Genomic DNA, 16,697 nt, shown 5'->3' with positions numbered 1-16,697 from the left:
CCTCTGCTTCATATGCGCCCTGCGCATGCGCAGAAGACTCCTGCAGAGGAGCGCGTCTGAAGCAGACGCTGATGATGACGTCACACATGTAAATCCATGGTATAACGCCCACAGGGGTGTGATACCATGGAATACATGCAAATGCCCACAGGGCGATGTGCCGCCCATGGTGCTAGAGACCTGCTTATTTACATAGGGAATATGTAAGTAATAAAACATGTTATTACTTTCATATTCAACAATATTACAAGAAAGGGATGGGTAGGAAAGAGATATTAGGCTACAGGACACCCTGCTTGTAGCTCATTAAGCATATGGGACCTGACAGGTTCCCTTTAACCAACTACTGTATACTGGGTAATAAGATCCTGATGAATATTTAATCCCTGCGGTGTTCTGGTACATAATTTAAAAATCCAGAATGACTTTCGGTTGAGGATTTTTCTTTGCCAGTCGCCTCCTCTATTTGATTTCACAACCTTTTCAATTGCCCTAAACCTAAAACTGGAAACATCGCCCCCATGCTCAAGAGAAAAATGCTTTTATACCGCTGAACAACCACACAGATTAGTTTTGCCCGCATTCAGTAAGTGGCGTCTAATGCGATTCTTCAGCCGTCCCACAGTGCAACCCACATATTGAATAAAGCCCGCTTTACATGCTACAATATATCTTACGATGTGTCGGCGGGGTCACGTTGTAAGTGACGCACATCCGGCATCGTAAGGTACATTGTAGTGTGTGACAGGTACGTGCGATTGTGACTCGCCCACCCCAGGGCTGTGGGACACCCGGTGCCGGGCCGGACTAGTCCGGTGATAGTCAGTGGTGGCTGGGCCCGGCTCCGTGGCCCTGGTGGGTGTCAGTAGAATATGTGGCTTGATGAATAAAGGTTGTGTTCGTGACACCACCTGTGGTATGTGGCTATTAAGCCGCCGCTGCTGTGTGAGGCCACCGGGATGATGTTATGGCAGCAATGGTGGTACTGCTCCCCACAGGTGGAGCAATGCCCGGGGCACAGTTGGTGCTTGTGAATGTCTATGCAGCTGAAATAACAGACCACTCCAAGGTTGCAGTTCAAGTTCTTTACTCACAGTTCTTGTCAAGGCCGGCAGGAACCCTTGGACTGCTGGGACCACTGTCAGGGATCTCCGCCGTTTCTGGGTGGTTCAGAGAGTAAAAGCCGGTACCCTTCTCTTAGTGTCTCTTTCTTCTGCTGTCTTTCTTAGCCTTGCCTTTGTTAGGATGAACCTGGCTTGGCCTCCACTACAGCCTCCAGGCTGGGGGGGGGTCACCTGTCGGCTGATTACCCCTTTTCTGGAAGTCTGCTATGGGTTCTGGCCCTGGGAGTCTACAACCTTCCCTGGGCCTCGGTTTTTTTACTGTTTGGAGATGATTTTGCACTCCTCCAGTCTCTAGGGACCGTCCCCTGTCGCAGCTTGATCCCTCCACCGATGTTATTGTGGAACAGGCCACCGTAGCTCTAAACTGCCCCGACAGCTATACAGACTACCCGTGGCCCTGCGACTCCTTCTGTCTCCTACGTGGTGTCACCTGGACCTCTGGGTCCCAGGATCTTCACCAGGAAGCGTCTCCTTCTGTTTCTCTGCTCCTGTCTGACTTGGAGCTTTCTTTCCTTCTTTCTTTTCTCCTCCTTGCCTGCCTCCAGCAGGCCTCCTCCTCCCTCCTTTCTCTCGTTCTTTTTCTCCAACTACATGCTCACTCTCTCACTCCCTGAGGTAGACTGACTAAACTTGACCTTCCTCTCTGTGTCTGCTCTCTTGTGGCTCCTCCCACCTCCCCAGTTGCCCTGTTCTACCCTATAGGAGCAGGGATGGGTCTTACGACCCCTCCCAGCATGCAGCATGGGAGGGTTGCCTGCCACTTTCCCTGGTCCCAGTGTGTTCCTAGCAATGGGTGTAGTGCGGATTTACCAGGGGACCGGAGTTCACTCTCTTCCTCTCCCAGAATGGGGCATCACACCGCTGGATGGGGTGCAATTACCTGTGGCGATGGAAGCCTCAGGGGCGCCACAATTGCGATTGAACGTTAAAACATTCATCGCATACACGTCGTTGAATCCTGACAAATTGCACGTTGGGTTGTTCAATATTCCCGAGGCAGCACACATGGCAGTGTGTGACACCCCGGGAACGATGAACAGATCTTACCTGCCTCCTGCGGCTCCCGGCCAGCTCTGCGAAAGGAAGGAGGTGGGTGGGATGTTTACGTCCCGCTCATCTCCGCCCCTCCGCTTCTATTGGCCGGCTGCCGCGTGACGTCGCTGTGACGCCGCACGTCCCTCCCACTCCCGGAAGTGGATGTTCGCCGCCCACATCGAGGTCGTATGGACGGGTATGTAAGCGTGACGGGGGTTAATTGTTTGTGCGGCACATTCAACAAATTGAACGTGCCGCACACACGATGGGGGCGGGTACGATCGCATACGATATCGTATGCGAAATCGTAACATGTAAAAAGCAGGCTTAAGGCAGGTGGTACAACCTATCAGATAGATGACACTTTTGCTGTTACAATTCATGTGTCTCTTCAATTGATATCGCAAACCTGTGACAGAGGAAACAAAGTCTTTACCCTTGGCAATATATTGACAGGCTTTACAAGGAAAATGTCCACATGTAAAAAACTGATGGAGAATAAAAAAAATCTAAAAAATATTTTAAGAAAAACAATTTTGATGTTCCGAATACGTTTTCAACTAAATTCAGTCCAAAATATAAAAGTATTATTCAAATTATTTGCCCATTCTGAATCAAAATTCCACACTGGCTAGTTCACTTATAAATAATCCCATTAGATTGCTCTTTCCTTGGGCAATATTTTATGTCTTAGTTTCCATACAAAGAATTTAAATAAAACAGATAGTACATGGCTTACGTATAGGGATTTTTTAATGTGGACATTTTCAATGACAAAGTATTGACCAGCTTTACAAGGGCTATCCTGTGCTGACATCAAGAAACACCCCAGATTCTGAAAGTGGCCAATTTGTGTATGTGATTCTATTACAATAATTAATCCACTCAACACAAGAATTACTAATCTATTAGACAGCAGGGGTACAACTATTAGATACCATGGATATACTAACTAAACTCCTAGACACAAGGGATGCTATTACTAACCCACTACACATGCACCACAGATTAAAATGATTACACAACTAAAAAACACTAAAGGCCCAGTCACACACAACGACTTACCAGCGATCCCGAAAACGATGCAACCTGATAGGGATCGCAGATAAGTCGCTGGGGGGGGTCGCAGGTGAGATGTCACACAGTCAGAGATCTTACCAGCGATGCAGAACAATACAGGTCGCAGTAGCGACCTGTATAACGATCTCAGCAGTCACTGTGACCCTGTCACACAGCGTCAAACACAGCGATGTGCCCTGCCCAGCAGGACATCGCCTTTCAAGAAAATGGCCTGGACCATTCTGCAACGATTAGCAATCTCACAGCACGGGCCTGATCGCTGGTAAGTGTCACACATAACGAGATCGCTAATGGGATCGTTACTGCGTCACCAAACGGTGACTCAGCTGCGATCTTGCTAGCGATCTCGTTATGTGTGACAGTACCTTAAGAATATTATTTTAATCAATATTGATGTCAAGGCTATAAGGGTATGTGCACACTGAGTCTTTTTGCTGAGTATTGCAGCTGAAACTGTATGCTTTTAAGGATTTGAAGAGTTTCCACCCAGGTTCTGCTCCCCCAGCAAAAAAAAAACAAACAAAAAAAACCCCAAAAAAACACACACACAAGGTGAACATACCCTAATACTACCCACCACCAAAAAAAAAAAAAAAGAAGACTGCCCAGTTAGACACAATAGTTATTTCTTAGGCTACGTTCACACATCAGTTTTTTTCCCCATCAGGCACAATCCGGAAAAAAATGGATAAAATGTCGCCGGATACGTTTTATCCCCATTGATTTGTATTAGTGCCGGATTGTGCCTAATGGCCTTGCGTTGCATCCGGCTTTTGACGGATCCGGCGTAATTACTCAGTGCGGCGGCCGGATGAAACGTTTCATTGAATGTTTTTTGTCTCTGAAAAAAAAACGTATCGTGACGCATACGGCGTGATTTATAATGGAATCATATGGACGCTGGATCCGGCGCAATGCGGCAAAAAACAGATGCAGAGGCCGGATCCGTTTTTTTTAAACTGAGCATGCTCCAATTTATTGAAAAAAACCGGATCCAGCAAAAAAATCGGACGAAATGATTGCAAAAACCGGATGCGCCGGATCCGTTTGACGGATCAGGTATACCGGATCCATCAAAAAAAAGGATCAGGCGCATCCGTTTTTGCATATTCTGCGCCGGATCCGTTGCATCAGGCACATGCCGGATGGTGCCAGATGCCAAAAAACTGATGTGTAAAAGTAGCCTTAGTAATACTAAGTAAAGAACTTTGCTAAAGTGGTGTTTCCCTCTTACCATGGCGGAGAGATGTGACTTACTTCTTTTTACCTGTTTACTTTTGTATAATTGTGGCACCCTGGACAAGCCAGGACGTAACAGGTACTGCAACAACACACCCCACACCCTGGTTAGGCACATCAGTCACACATACAAATCCTTGTTGCCTCCCTCCAGGGGCTGATGTCCACACCAGGTGGGGCAGAGCCAGGCGGTTGGCCCCGCCCATCGAGGAGTTCACAGCCCTGGAGGCGGGAAAAAGAGTTCAGTTCAGTTTGGAGTTCAGTTGGAGAGCTCAGAAAAGTGGTAGTAGAGGAGCTGACTGACCGTGTCCGGGTACGTGGCCCGGGCACCTAAGAGCAAGGTTGGCAGACGGTGGTGACTGTCTGCAGGCGAGGCCGATTGACGCACAACCGTAAGGACCGGGGTTGGGCGGTGGCCCGCCGGTACCGGACCGGGGAGCGAAGAAAAGCCAGCACCACTCGGCAGGGCCTACGGACCCCGGCCAGGCTTGGAGTCGCCGTTAAACCGGTCAAATCCATCAGCGACGGGAACCTCCGGGGTTCCCCAGCAGCAAAGACCCGACTGAAGGCAACCGCTCAACCGTGAAGGGAAATACAGCTACCGCCACAGCTAGAGTTCCCAGGGCCAGAGCCTGCAGGCAAAAAGGGGCTCCTCCGGCAAACACACCGCTGGGGAGCGGGCTACCGGTGGGAAGCCATCAGGGCCGAAAACACATTAGGGGTGCAGAGAGAGACATTCACCGCCAACCTACTGGGAGTAACAACCGCAGCCGCCTGTGGGACCTGTCCATCGAGCCGCTTGTTTCACCAGAGACTCTGTGTGCATTACTGGCTGAGTGACTACCACTGTGCCGCCTGGCACCGCGCTGCCCCCGCGACCCTGCACCTCCCCAACTCCCGCCATCCACCTTCCAGTCCACATTACCAGGCGCCGGGACCACCGAATCCCCCTACCCACGGAGGGGAGAGAAACATCCCAGCTGCTCCCTGTCATCGCTCCTGGGATCCCCGTCCAGAGCAGCGGTGGTGTCCCATTATCACCACAAACCGTGGGTGGCATCACGGACTACATTCCCAAACCAAACCACCCCTTTCACTCATGGGCGAGGAGCGCCGCTCGAGTCCCCGGATCCGGTCCACCGCTCGAGCCACCGAGCAGCAGCAGCAGCAGCAACAGCAGCCGGACCCGAGCCGCAAGCGTGGTCGAGCAGCGCATCCCCCGCCCGCGACATAATCCCTGTAGGGGAAAAAAAAATTCTTAAGGCCTCTTTCACACATCAGTATTTTGCATTAGTGTTTAATCAGTGTTTGTATGCCAAAACCAGGGGTGGAACTTACAAAGAACTGTAATTGAAAGACTGACACCTGTTTTTTTGGCAAATACTGATGACACATTGATGCAAAACAATGACGTGTGAAAAGGGTCTTAACAGGTCTAAGTCCAATGACAGAGTATGGCCATTGCCCAATTTGTTCCATTCAGACACCTGCAGCTATTAGTTCATTCACAGCACCTTAACTACTATACTATAATAACAACAACCATAGGAGACTTTATTTTTGAGAAATAGCCCACAACGGCCATTTACTAACATATAAATTCAATTATAAAGAACCGAAGATTGGGAAGATTCTTGACACCATCAGGTCTTGCACATGTAAACCAAAGTACTTGAAATAGAGATATTTTACCCTCATCCGCTGTCTTGCTAAATTCTACTAAAAAGGGGGCTGAAAGCCCGTACTTACGAAGCGCTCACTGATATCCTAATCAGGCACGAATACTAATATTCTTTATAGCAAGATACTATTTATTTTAATAGCACATGAATATAATCAATGGTACATAGGCATAAGAACTATAGTCATAGAAACTTATACAATAACAGAAATATGCATCAACATTACCGTTATGTTGTAGCAATCCTTTCACATCGGAGGGAACTCGAGTTAATGATAAGGAATCAACATCATGGCATCTTGCATCACAGGAACAGTGCGTACGTACACTTCAATGTCCTGGAAGGTATCCCTTAACATTAAGAGAGTTCGGTGTATTTTTTATAGGAAAACTTTGTAGGTTGGGTTTACATGGTCACCAGCATGTGACAGCTGAGTCATGTTCATGTAACTTGACCACAAACTGTTGTGGGCACCGGCAGCTTCCTGCAGATTTCCTGCACATCCTGCCAGTTGACAACTGGCTGACCACAGTTTGACCATAGTGTTAGTGAAATATTGCAATGAGCCGTAAATTTCATATGCAAGCTTCCTTAAACCTGTCTTTAAGCTAACCACAAGTTTCCGGTAAGTGGAACTGTAAATGTTACTTCCTTATTATCTAAAAACTGTCAAAACCTGGTTGACATGTATTCCTTGGTCATCATTATTGGCCATCCAAAGGACATCTTTTTGATACTGAATTATTGATAGGTCAAATAATATCTGGGATCACTCCTATCTTTTATGATTATGCCTATCTAATCACACATTCTTTCAGTCATATCACATTGGTATCACATCCGCTAAACCCCATCTCAAGCCATGAGGTTATTAATAACAGTTACCATGCCCAGGTTATTACAATTAACTCTGTTTGCGGTCTTAAAACTCTTCTCCCCAAATGGACACTGCCACTAAAATTGGGTATAGTTACAAATATGTCAAATTCTTCAAAAACCCCTGTTTGCCTCACTCTTCCGGTCCACACACCAGCACACCATTGACCTCTACAATAAGCTCCAAACCCGGCACCACCTGCAGCATCCATGTAAATCTCCTGATCAAAGTTTTTCTGCACTTCCCTCTGAATGAGGGACTGTCTGTTATAATCATTTCAAAATATTCCATAAACTATCAAGTCATCCTTATGCTCTTTTTTTTGTTTTTTCTCTCAGTCCTGCCGTCGCCAACATCTGGCAAAATATAGTGAACATCAAAATAATTGTACATGCAAATTTCAACTTGGCCATTAACGTCCCTCAATGACAACTTGTGCAATTGTTGGGCTATGTCCACCTCCTGCAGTAAGGATACCAGTTTATCCTCAGACACACTACATTCCATTGCTACTGAGTCAATTAAATTACCCAAAGAAAAACTCAGCTGTGTACTAAGCCTTTCTATTTTTTTCCTTACCTAATGGGATGCCGAAAGGCTTTGCAATCTAAACCATGGTCTAAAGTAAATTATTAGAAACTGTTGAATTAGGTGGACCCATAACAAAAAGTCATCTAAATGATGAACAGACTGAATAGTGGAAACATCTCTAACTACCCATTCCAACAATAAAACTAAAAGCTTGAAAAAGCGAACAAGAAATTGCACAACCCATCGAAAACACCTATCTAGATAAAAGCCACCATCCCAACGACACCCTAGTAAGTGTATACTCTTTGGATGAACCGTTAGCAGCTTAAAAGCTGCCTCAATATTAGTCTTTGCTAGTAATGTCCCCTGACAGTAACGCCACATCCACTGTACATACTGTAAATAATCACCACTTCCCCCTGAAGTCCACAAGCAGGCCCTGTGACTGGCACATCACTGCAAGGGCCCACCGCCTCCCTGACACTTTTGGTCGAAAAGCAAAAATAGGCTGCACACTCAACATGCATTGCAGCTTACTTCCTCCCACAGCCCCAAGTTGACTAGCCAGATTCCTGCCAGGCCGCAGGCAACGTCCGGAAGAAGCATAGGGGCGCCTGCGACAGGGAGGGCTCCAAAGTCGATGTCTGGAGTGAGGGGTAACGTCTGGGCTCAGTCTCTCAGGTGGCCTTGTTCTCCTTGACTCTTGATCACATCACTCAGGAATGGGCTGCGGCACTTCTCCTACCAGCAAGCTGGATACTTGCTTCTCCAGCCACACGTCCCCTCTAACATCCTCAGCTGACCCAGGAGAGCTTCTATTTTGGCCACAGTGTGGTCCCCAAAATGGGCTCCTTCCAGCACTTTTTTTTTTTGCACTTTTTCTTTATATACCCTCCTAGCACCCTCACTTATCAGCTATTCTCGGTGCCGACTGAAGTGCTCGGTTAGGCTGGTTTCACATCAGCAGTATTTTGCCGCATTGCTGGATCCGGCACAAATGCTGTACAGTTCTATACAATTAACAGGCATCACGGCAAGCTCTGGTCACATGCTTTCACATGCTCCGGTCACATGACCGATTGTGACGCGATGCCTGTGATGCCGCGATGCCTGTGAACTGTATAGAACTGTACCGCATTTGTGCCGGATCTGGCAATGCGGCAAAATACCGCTGATGTGAAACCAGCCTTATGAAGCTGCACAGCTCCATCAACTGCATAGTGTCCACAGTTGGGTACTGCACATGCACCCCATATTAATTAAAATAGGGGGCAGATATGCAATACCCCGCTGTGGTCAGAATACAGTTGACTGAGCTGTGCTGTTCAGCAAAAACAGTGGCTAGTGCGTGCGCATTAACATTGAGGCAGAGCTAAGTGCGCAGGCACGAGAATTAGGTCAGGTACAAGAATGACGCAGGTGACGTCATCCACATCGCCAGCCAAAATCTTGTGCCTGAGTAAAGGAGCTAACCGGCTCGCGCAAGCGCACCTATGTCTTTGGCTCTACCCGCGATGGGGCAGAGCGAACTGCGCCTGTGTGAGCCGGGAATGATTCTGCACAGGCGTGAGATTTTACATACCAACGTGGATGATGAGGGAGGCGACATCCATGTCAATTGTTAAAGGAGGACGGCGAACAACGGCAGAAGGAGGGACAGGAGCCGAAGGAAAGGACGCCCATACGACCAGAACAGTTAATTTACTTACGTGGCAGCAGATTTCATAAAGGTATTTGTGGGGTCTGTGAGGGGAGTCAGGGAACAAGGTGCACCTTCATAGAATGTAGCCCAGGAGCTGCAGAAGGTGACACTTTTGGTTCAGTTCTGAAAAAAACTGATGACAGATTCCCTTTAAAGGGGTTGTTCAATTATTAAGAGAAAGGGGTTGTGAATACTCTTTAGGCCTCTTTCACACGTCCGTGTCTCCAGTACGTGTTTGGTCCGTTTCCTCACGTACCGGAGACACGGGCACACGTAGACCCATTAAAATCAATGGGTCTGCTCTCACGTGCGTGTTCTGCCATGGACCGTGTGTACGTGTGAAGCATACGTGTGTCCAGGTGCGCCACACGTAGACATGTCAGTTTTTTTTCCGGCATCACGGGTGTCACACGGAACGCAAACGGACCACACGAAGGTGTTCCGTGTGACACGCACCGGAAAAAAACACAGGTGTCTGAGAAAATAATAAAAAAAAAAACTGTACTCACCTTCTCCAGCCCTCCTATCTCTGCCGGTGCTGTCACTTGCTGCCGACCGCCGCTCATTATGCTCAATGAATATTCACTTCACTGCGGTCGGAAGCAGCAGCAGCGGGGAGGCAGCAGGACCAGAGACCGAAGATCAGCACCACGGACAGTAACGCCAGGGACAGGTGAGTAGAAAGTTCCCATTCTCCGTGTGTTATCACGGATAACACACGGAGAACACACGTAGTGCCATAAACACGGCTCAAGGAGGGCAAAACGCACCTCTGACACGTCCGTGAAAAATGTGCTTGATTTTCACGTAAATCATGTAAAAGAGGCCTTAGTGATTGCTATCTGCTGATTGAACAGCGCACGTTGCTTTTTGCTGCTTTTTTTCATCCGTTTTTCTTTGCTTATTTTAAATCAATAAAAGCAAGGAAAAACGCATTCCAGCAAAGTCTATGAGATTCCTGACTTGCTGTGTGCGCGTGGCTCCTTTTTTCCTTGCAGATTTTGTTGCAGAAAAAAAGAAACAGCATGTCAATTGTTTGCTTTTTTTTCCTGTGATTTCCCTATCTCAATAGATAAAAAAAAGCATGAAAAGCATGAAAAAAAGCATAAAAGCGTCAAAACCCCCGTTTTTTTCCAGCAGCTTTTTTCCTACCAAGAGATGTAGTTTTATGTGCAGAAAAAAATCTGCTACGTGCCCACATAGCCTTATAAGTTGTTGTTTTTTTATGCTACTATAAAGTGATTTACAATAAAAAAAAAAAAAGTACATTTGTAAATTTATTTATAGGATTCAGAAACTATAAAATTGAAATGAAAACTGTTGCTGCTATACTATATAGTTTATATTAACCTCCTATGTCAGAACAATTGTTTGTTGTTGCTGTCATTTTTAGTGGTACAATGTTGGGTGTACATAAAATATTTTGATAGCTTTATTGCATTTTTTCTTTTAAAGTGCGGTGACCGAAGTGCAGCAATTCTGGTGGGGTTTTTTCAGGGCATTGGAAACATCTAACAGATCACAAACTGCTGGAGACCAACAGCTATGACAGATGAAAATGGCAGCTGGAAAGTATGAGACAGGGTACAGGGTCAGAGAACTTACATTAGCAGGACTGCTCCAGCAAAAACCCGCTGGAGTGGTGCTTTAACAGATGAATTTAGCAGAGAGGTGCTACTAAAGGAGGCAGACATTTTAGGGAGCATTTCCACGATCTAAGGGTATGTGCACACGCTGCTGATTTGGTGCAGAGATTTTCTGCATGAAATCTGCACCTTCTGGCAGAAAAAACACTGCTAAAAACGCATGCGTTTTGGTGCATTTTAGTGCCACGTGTTTTTTTTAATGAAGTCAATGGGTAGTAGGCATAAAAAAACATACAGGAAAAAACGCCCCAACAAGTGACATGCTGCAGATTAGCCCTGCAACAAAATCTGCAAGGAAAAAAAAAATCCCCATAGGCACAACACTACAGAAATCTCATGGATCTTGCTGGATTAGGCCGGTTTCACACATCCTTCTTTTTGCCGGTTTGGCGGATCCGGCGCTCTCCCGTACAGTGAATACAGTACAATGACAGCGCTGTAACTTCCGGGTCACATGCGCCGGTCACATGACTGCATGTGACCGGCGCTTGTTGCGCTGCCAGTGTACTGTATACACTGTACGGGAGAGCGCCAGATCCGGCAAAACGGCAAAAAGAAGGATGTGTGAAACCGGCCTTAGAGAGAGGATAAGCTCCAGAATATGCATCAAAAACTGAAGTTTGTAAATTCTGCTAATAGGAAGAAAAGGAAATATCAATCATTGTTATGCTGTGGGTTTATTTGATGCAATAATGTCCCTTCAAAATTTTTTTTTTGTATCTCACACACACGATAGTATAAAGAGAGATGAGAATGTGCATCATTTATTATTTATTACCTGTATTATTCTTAATGCTAGCTACCATCTTCTTAGATAAAGATTGTGAAGAACTTGCAATAAAAGTGTAGAATGTAAAGAATAAAGGCAGAAATAAATTACAATCAGTAACACACTGTCCTCTACATCACACAATGGTTCATTTAGTAAAATAAATAAAGCAATAAACAAACTAAGCATAATAGGTATTGTTGTATCAATAACCCAAATTATAAAACTCACATCACTAAAAAGGGATTTCAGGTTTCAGAAAATTTCTGTCCTCAGGTTTATTTATAGTAAAAAAACAAACTGTGCTGCACTCCCCTCCCCCTCCCCATAAGACCTGTGCTGACTTGCCACCACAGCCGCACATCTCCGTTTGTTTACCGTTATTGTTTTTCAGAGCCAGGAAGCGTGAGGGGGAAAGAGTGAGGGAGGGAAAGAGTGAGGGGGGAAAAGAGTGAGGGGGGAAAAGAGTGAGGGGGGAAAAGAGTGAGGGGGGAAAAGAGTGAGGGAGAGGGAGAGTGAGGGGGAAAAGAGTGAGGGGGAAAAGAGTGAGGGGGGAAAGAGTGAGGGGAAAAAGGGTGAGGGGAAAAAGGGTGAGGGGAAAAGAGTGAGGGGGAAAAGAGAGGGGGGAAAGAGTGAGGGGAAAAAGGGTGAGGGGAAAAAGGGTGAGGGGAAAAAGGGTGAGGGGAAAAGAGTGAGGGGGAAAAGAGTGAGGGGGAAAAGAGTGAGGGGGAAAAGAGTGAGGGGGAAAAGAGTGAAGGGGAAAAGAGTGAAGGGGAAAAGAGTGAGGGGGAAAAGAGTGAGGGGGAAAAGAGTGAGGGGGAAAAGAGTGAGGGGGAAAAGAGTGAGGGGGAAAGGGTGAGGGGAAAAGAGTGAGGGGGAAAAGAGTGAGGGGGAAAAGAGTGAGGGGGAAAAGAGTGAAGGGGAAAAGAGTGAGGGGAAAAGAGTGAGGGGGGGGAAGAGTGAGGGGGGGAAAGCGAGGGGGGGAAAGAGAGTAACTTTTGCACTCTTACTGGGTTACTTTCGCTATCGCTAACAGCAGCTCTCTGGGCGATGACTGTAGCCTTGCCTTCATGACTGAAAGCCGGCAGCACTCAAGGGAAATAAAGTTATTTTTCTCCCAGTAGCTGAACTTTCAGTACCATAACCGAGTACTTTCTTAACACTCATCAGCCAGCAGATGTACTCCATAACAGTAAGTACTTGGCGTTTTCCAAGGGACCAATTAAAATGGTGAGTGGTGGCGTTATGTTCAGGTGGGAGGAGTTTTTCTGCAGAACAATGGAATTTTATGCAAAGTCAGAGCCGTTAAGAGAATTCAGCAGCTTTCACTGTGGTGCCGGCGGCTCCTGTCATTCACAGCAGGGAGCCGACTCTTAAGGCCGCTTTACAAGCTCCGATCTCGCTAGTGAGATCTCTAGCATGCGTTCCCGCCCCCATCGGTTGTGCATCACAGGCAAATCGCTGCCCGTGGCGCACAACATTGCGCGGACCCTTCACACTACTTACCTGCCTAGCGACGTTGCTGTGACCGGTGAACCGCCTTCTTTCTAAGGGGGCGGTTCGTTTGGTGTCACAGTGACGTCACTAAGTGGCCGCTCAATCAAAACGGAGGGGCGGAGATGAGCGGGATGAACATCCCGCCCACCTCCTGCCTTCCTCATTGTGGGTGGGATGCAGGTAAGGTGAGGTTCCTCGTTCCTGCGGTGTCACACGTAGCGATGTGTGCTGCCACAGGAACGATGAACTACATCGTGCCTTCAGCAGCAACGATAATTGAGAAGGGACCACCATGTCAGCGATGAGCGATTTTGAACGTTTTTGCGACGATTCAAAATCGCTCATAGGTTTCACATGCAACGACATCGCTAACGCGGCCGGATGTGCATCACAAATTCCGTGACCCCAACGACATCGCATTAGCGATGTCGTAGCATGTAGAGTGGCCTTTAGTGATAGATCGATCGCAACTGATCCTAAATAATTTATTACCTTTATTAACTACTTTCTTCTTATGTGAAGATTCTGAAGAACCTGCAATAAAAGTGTAGAATATAAAGATTAAAAGGCAGAAATAAAGGTCAATCGGTAACAAAGACTGTCCTCTACATTACACAATGTTTAATTTTGTAAAATAAATAAAGCAATAAATAGACTAAGCATAATAATTATTATCAATAACAATCCAAATGATAAAACTAACACTTTCCTAAAAGGAATTTCAGGTTTTAGAAAATTTCTGTTCCCAGGTTCTTTTGTAGTTAAAAAAAAAAAACAACCTGTGCTGCACTCCCCCACTCACAGGGAAGAGTAACGGAAGCACAATTTGTTTTTTTTAGGCCTCTTTCACACGTCCTTGCAAAACACACATATTTTGCAAGGTCCGTGGTGTAGGTGTATATGTGTGTGCGTATGTACGTGTGTGTGCGTATGTACGTGTGTGTGCGTATGTACGTGTGTGTGTGTGTGTTCAGCATGTGCTGTCAGTGTGCTTTCCATGTGACATCCAGATAGCAGACAAACAGCATAAACTTCTATACTTACCTGTGCATGGTGCTGCTGGGTCCGGTGCTGCTTCCGATTCCGGTCCTCGGTGTGGTGAATATGCAATAAGCAAAATGAGCTGGGGTCGGAAGCAAGTGACAGCAGTGCCGGAGACAGGTGAGTATAGAAAATCCTTTTATTTCACAGACACGTGTTTTCTCCGGTACGTGTCACACTGATGTCACACGGAGCACATGAGTGTGAGGGCCGTGTGACATCTGTGCTACCGAAGAAAAATGGACATGTCTACATGTGGAGCACACGGACACACATATGCTCCACAGAGACACACAGTCAGACACATAAGGCTTTCAAGAAGGGCAGTGAGCCCCATAGGGGTGAATGGACCCCATGACGATCGGGAGGGTGCAAGGTTAGGAAAGGGTTAATAGGTTTGCATGGGATGGGGGATGTGTGGGAGTACAGGATTGGTAGTAGGGAGCTGTAAGGGGATTGGGGGGGAGCAAGGAAGGGGTGGGGTGTTGGGAGAGGTATAAGAGAGGGGGGTGTGCTGTTTACCTCCCCTTTCGTCGATAGATCTTTGTGTCCCAGGACGTAGTGCTGCTGCTGCTTCCTGCCATGGCTGCCCTTGCTGAACTCCTGGAGATGGTGCGGGGAGCATCCGAGGTCGTGGGAGTGGATGCCCTGAGGCAGCAGCTGGCAGCGGTCTGTGGGGCTGGAGCGGCGCCGCCTGCTGTTCCAGCGCCCGGGCCGTGGCTACGTGCTCGGCGGGCGCGACCGCCGGAGCGCTACTCCCCCAGCTGGAGGGGGAGAATCAGATCAAGGAGCCCCTGCGGGGACCCTCCGGAGCAGCGGCGGAGCCCTCCAACTAACCTAGGGGAGCAGCCGGCCACCGGGAGGAATCCGCGACGGAGATCCCGTGGGTCGGGGGTGGGCGGAGCCTCTGCGAGGCCCACTTCCGGTCCGCGGCCTGCGCAGCACCAGACCGGAGCATGGATGACGGCAGCCCCCAGTGATGTGCCGGCTGGGGGTGGCGCTCGGCGTGCCGGATTGCTGGAGGAGACTCCCTGCAGGCCGCAGGGGAGAGCAACAGGACGGGGGACGGGATCGGATGTGAGCGGCGAGGTCAGGAGATTCGAGGAGGGGTACGGTGGCCCACAGGCACAGAGGAGATCGGTAGTCACGGTCCCCCCCGGCGAGGAGCGTGCTGGGGGTGGGTCCCGGCGAGGAGCAAGCTCGGCACGGCCTTCCGGCAGTCGGCAGGGAGGGAGCCCACTGAGGACGACAGGAGAAGGGGCGGCGCAGCAGGATATCACGATTACAGCGGGAAGAGACGGCGGCAGGGCGCCACGGCGGGAGAAAAGGAAGAGGTCAAGCAGGAGTCGCCCGGACGAGCGGGGTGCGGTGACCGTGGGGGTCGACGGCCGCCAGGTGCGGGCTGTCCCCTCGCTGGTCCCCCCTGAGGATTTCGGCAGCGCATCGGACTCCAGCGAGGAAGAAGGAGCAGCGGCAGGTCGGACGGAGCGGCAGCTGGAAGATCGTGGCACGGCTGTTCCGGCGTCGACTCAACGGCAGCCTGGTGAGCAGACAACAGAAATGTTACATGCTGTGGGTAGCGCGGGCGAGGGCGGGGGTTCCGTCGCGGGACGCGTTGCGCTGGGGGCGAGTGCGGTCGGGCAGTCTGGTTTACCGGGTCCAGAGTTTTGGGGGCAGCTTTTGGGGGTGTTGCAGGGGTTGTCTGCGGAACGGGGTAGTCGGACTGGGCCTGGGGCTCCGGTGGGGGCGTGGGTAGGCCCCACGGAAGTGGTGCGGACAGAAGCGCCGGTGCGCGATGTTGCGGCGGGGGACACGACCTCGGCGGCAGGTACGGGACAGGAGGCTGGTGGGGCGGCTTCCGTGGGTGCGAGTAAGGAGGCGGAAAAGGAAAAAGAAAAGGAGGATGAGGTAGTGCGTTTGGATGATAGGGCACGGAGTGAAATTTATGTGTGTTTTGAAGGTCAGTTAGGGGTTCATTTAAAAAAGGAGGTGAGGGAAAAGATTTGGAAGGGGGAGTATGTGGAAATTTTTTCCCTGCTTCCCTTGGAAAAGTTTAATTTGGATAAGGTGAAACCTAGTGATACAAAAAAGGAGAAGGAGGATGAGGAAAAACGGCGGTATAGGTTGATCCCGAGGACGTTTACTAACTGGCTACAGGCCTTTGCTATCTTAGCCAGTGTGATCGGGGAAAAGGAGCCGGAGCATTGTTCCGCCCTATTTGGATATATGGACGCGATAGGGGAAGCGTATAGAGTATACGGCGGTTTGGGGTGGTTGAGATATGATGAGCAGTTCCGGCAGCGGAAGGCTCTGCGGCCGGGAGTTCAGTGGGGCCACAAGGATATTTCTTTGTGGATGCGGTTAATGACGGCGCCGGCTCAGCCCTTTCGAGGGGGTGCCGGGAGCCCGGGTGCGAGTGGCGGGTCCTCGGCTGGACAGAAAAAGGGAGCTTGTTGGCAGTATAACGAGGGACA

General features: G+C 48.7%; 1 protein-coding gene across 1 annotated transcript in view; it reads right to left on the bottom strand.

The window, feature by feature from the left end:
* LOC142313239 (C-type lectin domain family 2 member A-like) overlaps nt 1–16,697 on the bottom strand; it is an 89,568-nt gene that overhangs the window by 58,178 nt on the left and 14,693 nt on the right. Inside the window, exon 2 of the mRNA XM_075352224.1 lies at nt 13,675–13,716. Within this exon, the coding sequence (XP_075208339.1) occupies nt 13,675–13,716 (42 nt within the window). The remainder of the gene's footprint in view (nt 1–13,674; nt 13,717–16,697) is intronic.

The sequence above is a fragment of the Anomaloglossus baeobatrachus genome, chromosome 5 (genome assembly GCF_048569485.1).
Source record: "Anomaloglossus baeobatrachus isolate aAnoBae1 chromosome 5, aAnoBae1.hap1, whole genome shotgun sequence".
In the NCBI taxonomy this organism is placed as follows: Eukaryota; Metazoa; Chordata; class Amphibia; order Anura; family Aromobatidae; genus Anomaloglossus; species Anomaloglossus baeobatrachus.
The sequence above is the reverse complement of the archived record's forward strand: the minus strand, read 5'-3'. Positions and strand labels throughout refer to the sequence as shown.